This window comes from Bos indicus, chromosome 11, assembly GCF_029378745.1.
Source record: "Bos indicus isolate NIAB-ARS_2022 breed Sahiwal x Tharparkar chromosome 11, NIAB-ARS_B.indTharparkar_mat_pri_1.0, whole genome shotgun sequence".
In the NCBI taxonomy this organism is placed as follows: Eukaryota; Metazoa; Chordata; class Mammalia; order Artiodactyla; family Bovidae; genus Bos; species Bos indicus.
Window position 1 is genome coordinate 2598595 of NC_091770.1, and position 14429 is coordinate 2613023.

At 54.0% G+C, this 14429-nt stretch overlaps 1 protein-coding gene across 4 annotated transcripts in view; it reads left to right on the forward strand.

Moving 5' to 3' along the window:
• FER1L5 (fer-1 like family member 5) overlaps positions 1-14429 on the forward strand; it is a 53931-nt gene that overhangs the window by 27199 nt on the left and 12303 nt on the right. For all 4 annotated transcript variants that reach the window (XM_070798213.1, XM_070798214.1, XM_070798216.1 and 1 more), the window contains 12 exons: positions 4380-4504; positions 5617-5717; positions 6495-6672; positions 6751-6906; positions 7904-8035; positions 9330-9493; positions 9799-9913; positions 12207-12309; positions 13072-13235; positions 13354-13527; positions 13760-13901; positions 14025-14102. In XM_070798213.1, the coding sequence (XP_070654314.1) occupies positions 4380-4504; positions 5617-5717; positions 6495-6672; positions 6751-6906; positions 7904-8035; positions 9330-9493; positions 9799-9913; positions 12207-12309; positions 13072-13235; positions 13354-13527; positions 13760-13901; positions 14025-14102 (1632 nt within the window). The remainder of the gene's footprint in view (positions 1-4379; positions 4505-5616; positions 5718-6494; positions 6673-6750; positions 6907-7903; positions 8036-9329; positions 9494-9798; positions 9914-12206; positions 12310-13071; positions 13236-13353; positions 13528-13759; positions 13902-14024; positions 14103-14429) is intronic.

Here is a 14429-nt window from a genome sequence, read left to right on the forward strand (position 1 = left end):
CAGTATTCTTGCCTGAGAAATCCCATGGACAGAGAGTCTAGCGGGCTACAGTCCGTGGGGTCACAAGAGAGTCGGACACTACTCAGCGACTAAAACACAGCAACAAGTGTTTTAAATATTCATCTGTGTGGTTGCCTATATCATATTTGGCTCCTTTTTATATCTGATAGCATTCTGTTGTATGACTATGACAGTTTATCCATTCCCCTGTTTATGGACATCTGGATTGATTCGAGTTTTGGAGTATTATGAGCAAAGCTGCTGTGAACATTCTGGTCCAGGTCTTTTGGTGGAAATGAGCTTGCACTTCTCTTGGGTAAATAGCTAGCAATGGTATTGGTTTTAAAATACCTAACATTTTCCCCACGTGGTTGTAGCATTTTACACGCTCACAGCAATGTGTTCCCTTGTTCAAAGTCCTTGTCAACCTTTGGTATGGTCAGCCTTTACCATTTGAAACATTCTTATGGGTGTGAAATTGTACCTAATTGTAATTTTTATTTTTTTGGCCACTCTAAGTGGCTTGTGGGATCTTAGTTTTCTGACTAGGGGTGGGACTTGGCCCCTGCAGTGAAAGCACCCCTAATCACTGGACCACGAGAGAATTCCCCTTCATTTTAATTTCCATTTCTCTACTCACTAATAATACTAAGCATCTGTTCATGCTCACATATCTTTCTTTAGTGAAGGGACCATTCAGGTTTTTGCCTATCTTTCATTGTTTGTCTTTTTATAAAAAGACGGGAGTCTGTCTTTACATTGCAGAAGTTCTTTTACAAGGATACAATTCCTTTGTCAGATAGGTTTTGCTAATATTTTCTTCCTCTTTGTGGTTTATTTATTTCTTATTGTGGCCAGGTATCTTGCTGCTGCTGCTGCTGCTGCTAAGTCGCTTCAGTCGTGTCCGACTGTGCAACCCCATAGACTGCAGCCCACAAGGCTCCCCTGTCCCTGGGATTCTCCAGGCAAGAACACTGGAGTGGGTTGCCATTTCCTTCTCCAATGCATGAAAGTGAAAAGTGAAAGGGAAGTCGCTCAGTTGTGTCCGACTCTGAGCGACCCCATGGACTACAGCCTACCAGGCTCCTCCATCCATGGGATTTTCCAGGCAAGAGTACTGGAGTGGGGTGCCATTGCCTTCTCCGGGCCAGGTATCTTACTGTGGCTTTAATTTGAATTTCCTTAACATCAAATGGTACTGAGCATCTTTTCATATGCTCTTAGCCATTCATATGTCTTCTTTGTTTATACGTTTAATTCAAGTCTTGGCCCATTTTTTCAGTTGGATTGTTTATCTTGAGTTGTAAGAGTCCTTTATATGTTCTGGATACTTTATCAGATATAGGATTTGCAAAAAGTCTGTGGCTTGTCTTTTCATTTTTTTAATGGTATCTTTGGAACTGCAAACATTTTCAACTGACTGAAGTTCAGTTTCTTTTTTTTCTTTCATGGTATCATATCTAAGAACTCTGCCCAACTCAAGGTCATAAAGATTTTCTACCTTTTCTTCTAAAGATTTTACAGTTTTAATTCTTACATTGAGCTGTATGGTTCTTATTTTGGCCATGGCACAGTATATGGGATCTTAGTTCCCTGATCAGGGATCAAACCCTGACTCCTGCAGTGGAATTGCAGAGTCTTAACCACTGGATCCCCAGGGAAGGTCCCTATGGTTCCTTTTGAATTATCAATAATTTTCATATGAGTATTCAGTTTTTCAATCATCATTTGTTAAAAAGATTATCCTTTTTCCAGGTGGGTTTTCTTAAATTGTGTTTTTAAATATTCTGTTCCATTGTTCAGGTTTTCTGCTATTGGGGCTCCACTTATGGGCTTAACAATTCTCCTTACTTTTCTTCTGTATCTGTCATTTTCTCCCTGATCCTTTTCGGCTCTTTATTTCTATCTTATTTTGGTCATTTTTCTTTTTTTAATGTCTACTTTTATTTATTTGGCTGCGCTGGGATTTAGTTGCAGCATATAGGATTTCCAATCTTCATTGAGGTATGCTGAATCTTTAATTGTGGCATGTGAGGTCTAGTTCCCTGGCCAGGGATCGAACCCTGGGCCCCCGACACTGGGAGCACAGAGTATTAGCCCCTGGGCCACCAGGGAGGTCCCCGGTTGCCTTCTTCTTTCTTTGCCTCTTGCTGGATTGTCTGCTGAGTCTGATCCCTGTTGGGCTTCCTTTCGTGCCGTCTCCCTTCCTATAATGTTTTTGTTTTCTCTTCTGTTCCTTTTCTGAGTTTTGCCAGCTCACACATCCTCGTCTGAGTCCTGAGTTCGCTCCGGGGGTGTGTTTTAGCTGCACTCTGCCCCCATCTAGCCGTGGCTCCCGCTGTGTGTCTTGTCACTCACCCCCCACCCCCAGGTGACTTCCGTCAACCTTCAACCCTCGCAGCTCCTCGGGCACTCACAGCTGACTCTGGCAGCCCTTATGTGTATTTTGAGCCTGCAGACTGTATCTGTCTCCTTGTTTTGCTGAAAATGGAGTTATTTCCCTTCTCCTTGTTGCTTTTGTATGCTATCCAAGAGCAGCAGAAGAAAATTGCCATCTTGTGTCGGCTCGCTCACATCTGAGAGCCCCAGTCCTGGATCTCTGTTTATTTATCATTCCTGTGAGTCACACTCAGTGAGAGGGTCTGAAACTGGTGTCCTGCCAACAATTCAGGAAAATTATAAGATACTTGCTCTTTGAAAATGACCTCTTACCCTTCTCTCTTCTAGCTCCTTCTCAAATTTACTCTGTCCTCTGTGGAACTTCTCATGCTGTTCCACACGTTTGTAAATCTTCCTTCTGTATTTTTCATCTCTCTGGGCTGCATTCTGCATAATTTCTTCCAGATCTTTTAGGAAAAGCCATAGGTAACTATTCTATTAAAAAACTTCTGGCAGCTCCCTCTCTCTCTCCCACATCATCCTTCTCCTTAGCATTTTCCACCACTGACACACTGGATTTTATATATTTTGTCTTTTTTGATCCCAGTGTTTTTTTTTGTTTTTTTTTTTATAATTCTTGAATAGACTTCTGATTTGAATAGACTTCTGGTTCAAATATAACACATCTATGGAAAAGTACACAAACCAAAGTATTCAGCTCAATGAATTATTGCAAAGCAAACATAGCCACATAACAACATTCAGACCATGAAACAAAATCCCAACATCCCAGGGGCCCCTTGAACCTGCCACCCTCCAACCCACACCAAGGGCTGCTGTCCTTCTCCTAACTGACAATTAGTTTTGTCTGGTTTTTAACTTTTTATTTTTTAACTTTTCTTCCGTTTTCTTTTAGTTTCTGGATTTAAAAAGTGATCTATGTATTTGGCTGTGTCGGGTCTTTGTTGAGAAGCGTGGGATCTTTCGTTGTGGTGCACGGACTCTCTAGTTGCTCCGAGTTGTGTGCGATCTTAATTCCTCCCCCAGGGATCAAACCCAAGTCCCCTGCATTGCAAGGCAGGTTCTTAACCACTGGCCCACAGGGAAATCCCCAACATAGCTTTACAGGGGACACAATTCAACCTATGTCACAGGGGTGTCCTCCTAGACTGCCCACCTCAGACAGTGCTCGACTGTCTCTCCTGACCTCTGGGCCCTGGCAGTTGTTACAGAGAACAGCCAGTTCTCCAAGATTTTCCAGAAACTCAGAGGACAAATGTCCACTTTACTTCCACTTGCCTCACAGACTTTCTGCTTTGACCTTATTTTCGGTTTCCTGTGGATTTTATTTCAACTCAGCAAAATGTCTCAGAAAAAGAATGCCATGTGTTTCATCTAGCTTTCTCTGCCCCTGTTGCAATAAGAATCATGGCCGGGGGCCCAGTCTGCCAGGCCCATCACTGGCTTTTGACCATGCCTGCCCCTCCATCCCCCTCCTCGGCACAAGCAGGCCCTTTATCTCAGGTGTCTGCCCACCCTAACCAAACTCTGGGTCTCTGAACCCAGGGCCCACTCCTCCTCTGCCCCGACACCCAGAAGGAAGACCCCACCTCAAGGCAGACCCGGGCCTTGGCATCTCGCCTGAGTTAGGGGCACAGGCTCTGGAACTGAATGCCTACATCACACCACCTGGCTGAGCCATTGCAGGGAAACCACTTCCCATCACTAGCTTGGGTTTTCCCACCTGTGAACTGCGGACTTTGTGACCCGAGTGACACGGAGCACTGTGAGGGCCCCGTTAGGCCAGCTATGCTCATCAAAGCATATCCATCCTGAACGGGCCCACAGCCTACCCTCCAGCGGGAGGGGTCCGGTTGGGATGCTTTAGCAGATCACCCCCTAGAGGAATGGAGTGGCCCAGGGAAGGTCCTCTGAGAGTGGACACGGTGAGGGGTGTCCCTCAGACACCCCCTCCCCACACACGTGGCTCTGTGTTTCAGGGAACATCTACCATTACGTGCCCTGGTACAACACCAAGCCTGTCGTGGCCGTGACCTCCTTTTGGGAGGACGTCGGCTTCCGTATGAACTGCCTCAACCTCCTCCAATTCACGCGGGATCGCCTGGTGAGTTGTGTGGGCAGGGGCGTGAGGGGGGCCGGGGAGGCCCCCTGGTGTTTTGTTTTTTTAATTTGTCTACACCGGGTCTTTGGTTGTGGCATGCGAACTGTTAGTTGCCGCATCTGGGATCTAGTTCCCTGATCAAGGATGGGACCCTGGCCACCTGCCTCGGGAGCACGGAGTCTTAGCCACTGGACCACTGGGGAAGTCCCAGGACCCAGGCCATTGACGGGAGACTTGGGGAAAGGAGCCGCAGCCTTAGGAATCTGGTCACTCAGCTCTCTCATGCATTCCACACCAGTTGAGGTGCCAGACACAAGCACTGAAGACACGAGGATGTGTAGACACAGTCTTCACCAGCAGGGAAGTCGGACATGCAATAGTTAGGGCACAGAGTGGCAGGGCTGTGGTGGAGATTCAGGTGCTAAGAGCCACAGGGTCAGAGAGACTCAGGTGGGACGGGTGAGATGAAGAGAGGAGAGTCAGAGGAGCTGCTGGAAAAGGAGATGACATTTGAGCAGAGTCTTGCTGGGGTCAGTGATCGGGGTGCAGAGAAAGGAACACTGGGCAAAGCCATAGTGTTAGGAAGTTCGTGGGTGGCTGGGGTGTGGAGGTGATGAGGAAATAAGACCAGCAGAGCTGGGAAGGGTCAGATCACAAAAAGTCTTAGGTGTGTGTTGAGGGGGGAAGCCACCGAGCAGTTTTAGGCAGCAGAGCCCCCCTGGTTCCCCCACCTTAGATGTGACTTTCTCGCACCAACAGAAGGGAAGCCTGAGGTCAAGACCCTGTGACCCCTCCCCGGTGACCCATGGTCCTGGTACATCCTGGCTTCTTCCTGCCACCCATTTTTTTCTGTAGGGTAGTTGGGAGGGAATCCTAGCCTTCAGTGGTATGTGACAGCTTTGGATATGGACATCTCCAGGTTACCCCTCCGTTCAGTTCAGTTCAGTTGCTCAGTCGTGTCCGACTCTCTGTGACCCCATGGACTGCAGCACGCCAGGCTTCCCTGTCCATCACCAACTCAAAGGTCCCTAAGCCCTGGCTGAAAGCATCCTAGGCCAATCAGCCTGTCCCAGGGGAGCCCCACACTCACATACTGCTTCTCTCCTGCTGGGCAGAAGGCCAACCTGGACACCCTGAAGTCCATGAGGAATCCGAGGGACCCGGCTCTGCTTCCCCAGTGGGAGAAACTGCTGAGGGAGCTGGTGGAGGACTGCAAGTAGGGGCAGGGGGCACCTACCCATGGGGCTAGGGCTGAGCTAGATCAAGTCTACACAAGGCCTGGGGTGCAGACCAGACCCTACAGAACAACTACCCTACCGCCTCCCTCCCGCACCCCTACCTCCACAGGAAACATAAGCTCAGATCTCTCTCCAAAGAACAGAGCTGCTTCTCTGCCATTCAGGGACCCCCCAAAGAGAGGAGAGGTCCTGACCTCTCCTCTCATCACTGCCCCCTCTACATCCACGCCTGATGATCTTATCAAACCAAGCTTCTCTCCATTGTCCAGACAAGCCCTGCACGTCCCAGCCCACACCTTCTCCTCCATCACTCCTCGCCACAAGAAGAGCCCTTGTAAGGCCTCTCTTGGGCCTGCAGCCCACTTAGATCCCCTCCTCCCCGGGTTTGGTTGGCCCCCCTCTCACAGCTCACACCTCTGTCCACGAGGAGGTCCTGAGCACGGGCCTGGCACACCGCGGGGGCTGGGAGGACCGGAGCAGGAGGTATGAGAAGCCAGGGCCAGACCCACAGTAAGCGTGCTTCCTGAGAAGGGCAGGCAGGGCTCCCTACCACTCGCCAGGCTTGCACTCTGTGTCTGCAGGCCTGTCCACCAGGTCGACCAGTTGTTCCGGCCAACTTGGTCTCAGAGGACCAGTCAGCTGGGCCAACCAGTAGGGCAAGCTCTCCGGTCCAGGGAGGACACTGAGGCTGGGTGGGTGGGGAGCAGGTGAGATGGGACGGAGACCAGCCCCCGCTCCCCCGGTCCTGGCCACAGGCGGCCGCTGCCCTGCATGACCAGTCAGCCCAAAGCCACCGACCTGGACAAGAACAGGTGGAAGCTCCGCCGCCTCCTTCTGCAGGAACTGGCCCAGAAGGCCAAGCAGGCGCCCCCCAGGGACATGGTGGCCACTGCAGAGGGCTGGCTGTACCGCCTCAATGCTGTGCTCCCCGAGGTGGGTGCTAGACGCTCCGGCCGGGAGCAGGCCCTGGTGCCAGCTCCTCAGGCGGGCCTGACGCTCTCGCGCCCGCAGCCGCAGATGAACCTCCCGGACGTGATGATCTGGCTGATGGCCCGGGAGCAGCGGGCGGCCTACGCTCAGGTGCCTGCACACAGCATCCTGTTCTCCCCACATGGGGCCCGGCACTCCGGCAGGTTCTGCGGGAAGACACAGACCCTATTTCTGCAGGTGGGGAGGCTGGGGGTCCTCAGGGGAGGAGAGGGCAGGGGACACCCCAAGGGAGAAGCCCTGCGCCCCCCACCCCCACCCTGGGGAGCCCCCATGAGCCTCTGGAGGGCATGCCCATTTCCTCTCTGCCGGGCCCTTTCCCAGGAGAAATGGAGTTTACACAAAGGGAGGCGGGAGCCTGGGGCCATCGGCATGGAGCCGATGCCAAGTCCATGCCCATCATAAATGTTCCTCAAGTTTGTCCCCTCCATCGTCCTCAAGCCTCACTTGGTCCTGTCCCTGTTCCCTATCCCCTGGTCCATGATTGGCTGCTATCTACATATTTAATGCCTTTAAGGTTTGGGCTCCAGCCCTTCCTATCAGATGCAATCCATAAATAAGGCTGACTGAACACAAGTCTCCAGTCCTGAAGACAGTCCTAACCTCCAGGCTTCCCCCTCCCGCCCCCGGCAAGGCAGTTTCTCAAAGACTCCCTGGCTCCCCATTGCCCTTCCCGCTGTCATGGAAGGCTCCGTCCCAACGGTGTCCATCTGAGTCCTTATCTTACAAGAACACTGAGACTTGAATCCTGGTTCTGTGGCTCACTGGCTTGTGTGAGTTGGGGCCGACTGTGTCCGGCCTCAGCCTGCTCCTCTGTGAAATGGGCTGGTGATGAAGGTACTCATTCTGTAGTGGTGTGTGAGCATCAGAGCATACGTGACATGTGTGGTGCTTAGCACAGTGCCTGGCACATCACACAGCAAGCGTCATCATCAGCGTCACCATCAGCACCACCACTCCCCAGAGCACTTCCAGGCTCCCTAGTGGCCCTGCCCCTCCGCACTCCTGCACCCCACAGCCTGCACAAGACTCTGTTATGCTCGTCACCCAACTCAGTGTGAAGCCCCTGCTCCCGGGGCTTAGGGTGAAGGGGCAGGTGTGTGTGCCCCTCCCTAACCCATGCCCCTGCCCCCGGGGGACCTGAACCCCTGTGGTTGCTGACCTGCCTCTGACTCAGTACCCAGAGGGAGAAGGAGAGAAGGACACCCTCCCCGCCCAGCTCCGGGTCTGCATGTGGCTCGGCAACGTGACTGACAGCAGGGACCTGGAGCTGCTCCGCCAGGGCGAAGTGGTCGTGTATGCAGAGACGGTGAGTGGGGGCGAGGCGGGGGGGCTGGCGGGAGGGTGACTTGGCACCAGCCCAACTCCGACGGTGGAGAAAAGATTGCTGGCAGAATCTGAGAACCGTAAAAGGAGCTAGAGGGAAGTGACAGAGACTAAAGGAGTCCCTTGTTGACAAGCCATGGGCTTGGTAACAGGAGGGCAACTGAGTGGTCCCTTGGAGCCAGTCACTTTCACCGGGATGGAGCTTTACAGGGAATTTCTCCCAGTTAGTTCAGGGCACATGAAGTGAGTAAGGCTCAGACTGCTTGCAGGGTCCTTGTCCATCATTAACATGACAGCCCGGGACCTCTACCCACCTCAGCTGGGGAGGGGCAGTTCTGAAACAGAGGAACTGGAAATGGGGTAGCTTCCCTCAGAACCATAAATCCAGGGGGTTGGGCGAGCAGCCGGCCAGAGGCTGCTCTACAATCAGAGGAGGGGGAGGACACGGCTCACGAGAGGTCCTGAGAGTAGAGGGGAAATAAGTTTTGAGTTTCAGACTTCCCAGGTGGCTCAGTGGTAAAGAATCTGCCTTCGATGTAGGAGACCTGGCTTCAGTCCCTGGGTCAGGAAGATTCCCCTGCAGAAGGCTACCCACTCCAAGATTCTTGCCTGGAGAGTTCCATGGACAGAGGAGGTTGGCGGGCTACAGTCCATGACTCGCAGAGTCGGACACGACTGAGCAACTAACACTTCAGACTTTTTAGCTGAGTTAAAACCTGTTTTCATGGTTCCTATGTTGCATCCTGTGGATGGAGAGATGGTAGGACTTGAGGCGCGGAGACAGAGCAGGGTTAGGATGAGTGCAGGGAGCAGGGGCTGAGTGTCCCTCAGGGGAACGCGGAAGAAAGTTCCAGACCCAGTGGCAGTGGTGGAGCAGGACTGGGCTCCCCAGTGACGTGGGGAGGACAGGTCACGTCACAGGCAACCAGCAGGCTCTAATGCAGGCATCCGCCCCACTCCACTCCTCCATAGCTGAGCCACCTGGGGTAGAGGTGACCTCTGAGCCTCAGCCTCATCACCCGTGAAATGGGAGTGTGTGGCTGAAAGGGGCCTGCATATGAGCACTTGATTCATGGCATCTGCCTGTGCTGACGGACAGCGGGGGAGATGCTGTCCCATCACAGGCGATGGCACAGCTCCTGCCCCCAGGCAGGTCCCACGCCCTTTCTTTCTGGCTCCCTGTTTCTAGGAGGCGCGTACAGCCCAGGGTAGGAGGCTCTGGGCAGGTGCCGGGTGTGCGGAGGGGGCTGTAGGCGCTGACGTTTCCCCTCTCCCAGTACGAGAACCAGGCCAAGTTTAAGGACCAGTGGGGACAGCAGTTCCTGCAACACCGCCCCAACTTCTCGGACGTCACGGGGCACAAGGCCCTTCCCAAGGAAGATTTCAGAGAGCCCCCCGGATGGCACTGGGCGGGTCCGTGGACAGTGGAGCCTCAGAGGAGGTGAGGCTGGGGCGTGGGGCCTGGAGCCTGGGGCCCCTGGACAGGCAGCCTTGGAGCTGGCACTTCAGGAGGGCCAGTAGGCAGCAACTCAGGGAGGCAGGCATACAGCCACTGAAGCCTGGTCCCGGGGGGCCCTGCCCACCCCCCTACCCTGCACGGTAGGCCCCGCTGCCTGGCCTTGCCCAGAGCAGGTGCTGCTGCCAGGTGTGGGAGTGCTTGGCCAGCGAAGGAGGACCCCAGGGGTCCGTAAGCTCAGGGAACTTGTGCTGGGAAGTGCTGGGAACTTGGGGTCTCGCCGCCCCCAGGCTGCTCCTGGACACGGACATCAACAAGAGCCAGGTGCTGGAGGAGGTGTATGAGAACCAGCGCCGGGATGCCGTGGGGGCCTGGGTGCCTGCCGCCATCCCCAACACGGATGTGGTGAGCAAGGCATGGGGGACAATCCAGCTCCTGGGGTGGGGGGCCTGGGAAGCTGGGAGCGCTGGATCAGTGGGACCCTGGTGAGCACTGATGGGGTTTGTATCCCAAGGTGGCAGGAAGAGCTGCCCTAAGTGGGACTGGAAGAACGGCAGAGTGTCTCCGTCCCCCGTGTAAAGGCAGGGCTTTTACCCAGAATAGGAGGCTCTGTTTGGGGCTGCTCTAAACCAACACTGCCCGAGAAAACGTTTTTGTTTTTTTTAACTTTTTGTTTTTTATTGCAGTAAAGCCAATTAACAATGTTGTGATAGTCTCAGGTGGACAGCAAAGGGACTCAGCCTCACACATGCGTATATCTGTTCTCCCCCACACTCCCCTCCCATCCAGGCGGGCACATAATGTTAAGCAGCTTTCCCTGTGCTAGCCAGTAGGTCCTTGTTGATCATCCATTTTCAGTTCAGCAGTGTGTACGTGTCCATGCCAAACTCCCTAACTATCCCTTCTCCCCTAGCAACCGTAAGTTCATTTTCTAAGTCTGTGAGTCCAAGAGAACTTTCTGTGATGATCAAAAATGTTCTGTATCACCACTGTCCACGTGTGGCTATTGCGTGCCTGAAATGTGGCCCTTGTGGGAGTGAGGAACTGAACTTTACATTTTGTTTCTTTTCTATTTGGCCACACTGCACAGCCTGTGGGATCTTAGTTCTGTGACCAAGGATCAAACCTGAGCCTCCGGCAGTAGAAGCTCAGAGTTTTAACCATTGGACCATGAGGGAATTCCCAAATTTTATTTCATTTTAGTGAACTTAAATAGAAGGAGCCCCAGCAGGCTGGTGGGCTTCTCAGGTGGCTCAGTGGTAAAGAATCCACCTGTCAATGCAGGAGACACAAGTTCAATCCCTGGGTTCGGAAGAGCCCTTGGAGGAGGAAATGGCAACCCACTCCAGAGTTCTTGCCTGGAGAATCCCACGGACAGAGGAGCCTGGTGGGTCATGGTCTATAAAGTTGCAAAGAATCCGACACAGCTGCACAACTGAACACACGCACATGGAGGCTGGTGGCTGCTGACTGGGTCAGTTCAGTTCAGCCACTCAGTCGTGTCCGACTGTTTGCGACCCCACGGGCTACAGCAGACCAGCCTTCCCTGTCCATCAGCAACTCCCGGAGCTCGCTCAGACTCATGTCCACTGAGTCGGTGATGTCAGCCAACCATCTCATCCTCTGTCATCCCCTTCTCCTTCCGCCTTCAATCTTTCCCAGCATCAGTGTCTTTTCCAAGGAGTCAGTTCTTTGGCATCAGGTGGCCAAAGTATTGGAGTTTCAGCTTCAGCGTCAGTCCTTCCAACGAATAGTCAGGACTGATCTCCTTTAGGATTGACTCGTTGGATCTCCTTGTATTCCAAGGGATTCTCAAGAGTCTTCTCTAACACCACAGTTCAAAAGCATCAATTCTTCAGCGCTCAGCTTTCTTTATAGTCCAACTCTCACATCCATACATGACCGCTGGAAAAACCACAGCCTTGACTAGACGGACCTTTTTTGGCAAAGTAATGTCTATGCTTTTTAGTCTGCTATCTAGGTTGGTCATAACTTTTCTTCCAGGGAGCAAGCGTCTTTTAATTTCATGGCTGCAGTCATCTGGAGCCCCCCAAAATAAAGTCTATCACTGTTCCCATTGTTTCCCCATCTGTTGGATCTTAGTTTTTTGAATGTTGAGTTTTAAGCCAGTTTTTTTCACTCTCGTTTCACTTTCATCAAGAGGCTCTTTAGTTCTTTGCTTTCTGCCATAAGAATGGTGTCATCTGCATATCTGGGATTGTTTCTCCTGGCAATCTTGATTCCAGCTTGTGCTTTATCCAGCCTGGTATCTTGCATGATGTACTCTGCATATAAGTTAAATAAACAGGGTGACAATATACAGCCTTGACATACTCCTGACTGGACAGCGAGATTAACTCACATTTTGCAGGCTGGTCTCCTCCGCACAAGGGCAGAGCTGGCTTGGGTGTGGGCAGGCAGCAGCATCCACCTGAGATTCAGTCATGCTATTTTACTTTCATTGTCATATGTATGGTTATTTCCTACTTATGTTGAGTGGTTATATAAAGTTGATATAGAACTGATAGTGCTTATATAAAGTTTCCTTTTAAAAGTACATGTACAGTTCAGAAGGGCAAACCCATGAAAGCACATTAAGTGAACACTCAGATGGCACTAGACATAAGAGGCACTGTCTGCTCCTGGGGTGGGAGCCCACGACAGCTGCAGTAGGCCCGCCCTGTCTGTCCACCCCCAGAATGGAGAGCCCGTGGAGGCCCGGGAGATTGTGAAGTGCCCCCAAGGCTGGCACGTGAAGCAAACCTGGGCTGTGGAGCTGAACCATGCAGTGGACAATGAGGGTCAGTCCTCTGGACTCTGGCTGAGGGCGGAAGGGCCTGGAGCTGAAAACCGCCAAGCTCTCGGGTGGAGTGGGCCTATGTCCCTGGGGTCCCCAGCCTTCAGAGAGTGGGGCCACCCTACTTGCCACAGACATGGGCCCCAGCTTTAAGACAGGTGTGTGCATGCATGCTAAGTCACTTCAGTCGTGTCCGACGCTTTGCAACCCCATGGACTGCCAGGCTCCTCTGTCCGTGGGGATTCTCCAGGCAAGAATCCTGGAGTGGGTTGCCATGCCTCCAGGGGATCTTCCCAGCACAGGGATTGAACTCGAGTGTCTTCTGTCTAACCTGCATTGGCAGGCGAGTTCTTTACCACTACCTCCATCTGGGAAGCCCACGTGCTGAATGCCTCCTGGGCACATGAACTGAGGCCAAGTCCAGAGCTTGGTTCACCCTAGTGGCCCCAGGGAAGGGGTAATGAATGGGCTAGGAGTCAGGAGACGGGGGCTCAGCGTGCAGGCTCTGCTACTCATGAACTGGGTGATGTGTGCGGGTCCCAGGACATCTGTGAGCTCACCTTCTCCATCTGTCAGATGGGCTGCTGGGCTCAGGCCACCGGGTGATGCTGGGTGACCACACCTTTCCTTGTGGCCAGATAGACCTGGATCTGAGGGACTGCACTGCCCCCTTGGCCTGCCCTTCCCGGGGCCTGTGTCTCAGGCCCATCCAAGCCCCTGAGCCCGTGGCCCCTGGGCACCCACGGGCCATGTCCTGGCCCCGCAGGCTGGGAGTACGGAGTGGGCATCCCACCCTCGGGGCTGCCCCAGGTCTGGAACTCGGTGGAGAAGACCTACTACTCACGCCGGCGCCGGCGCTGGGCGCGAGTGCGCTACCGGGACCACGGGCAGCTGAGCCACGAACAGGAGACTCTCTCCTTCCTGCAGCTGGTGAGGGGCTGCCTGGCAGCGACCGGTGGGACCACGGAGCGGGAGGGGGGCCCACAGAGGGGGCCCACCCACTCCCACACCCACACGGGGTGAGAGGGCGCCTCTGCTCTTCCTGCAGCACCACCCCGGCCTGGCTGAGGATGAGGCAGGCTGGGAGTACGGCGTCTTCGGCTCCAAGTTCCACCTAAACCCTGAGCCCCAGAGCCGCTTCCGCCGCCGCTGCTGGCACCGCAGGCTGGCCCCCAACAAGGTCAAGGGCATTGCACCCATATTCCTCCTGGAGGGATCCTTGGTAAAGCCCCAGTGGTCTAGGGGTCTCCCCTCTGCAACCCTGCCTCCGGAGCCAGGGCACACCTGGTGGGGCAGGCAGCCGGAGATGCCCCGTGTGGTCAGATGCAGTGACCGCTGTGGGGTGGTGGAGGGGACATGCTTGGGCTTTGGCTGGGGAGAAGGGTGACCTGGGCCTGGGCTGGAGGTGACAAGAAAGGCACCCAAGAGCCTCAGGGAGTCTGTCCTGGGCACAGAGCACAGATATGAAAGAGCAGGCGAGGAGGGCGGACATGGTGTCGTCCACACGGAGGCTGGACAGAATCATGAGTTCTCGGAGGGCGCCCCCGGGGATCACCCAGACGCCCAGCCTGCCTTTCATCTACTGCGTCTTCAACAGTGAGCGTGCAGCGAGTCTGCCTGGGTGGCCCCAGACGCCCCCAGTGCCTGAGGGCGGGGAGCAGGGGGCCTGGGGTGGGGGGCCTGAAGGCAGGTGGCAGACATGGCTCCTCTCTCTCCCAGAGCCCCACTACTACCAGCTCTTCTGCTACATCTACCAGGCCCGGAACCTGATGTCCAGCCACGTCCAGACATTCCAGGGTAGGCAAGGGCACCCCTTCTCCGCCACCCTCTCAGGGACCTCCCCAATTTGACCACTCAGCAGTACAAAGGATGGCGAGGGAGGGGGTGACAACCATGCAGACCCCTGCCCCCAGCAGCTCATGAGCCTGGTTGTGGAAAAGACACGGGAACAGGGGACACAGGATGGGCGCAGTCTGTCGGTGTGTCCCCAACACCGTGAGGTCAGGAAGGGGAGGCTCCACCCAGAAGAGACCACTTAGCTGGGCCGTGAAGAGGGCCGGGGTGGAGGAGACACACAGGCTAGAGAGAGGGCGACAGGTTTGGGCCCCACTTGTCCCTTGCATG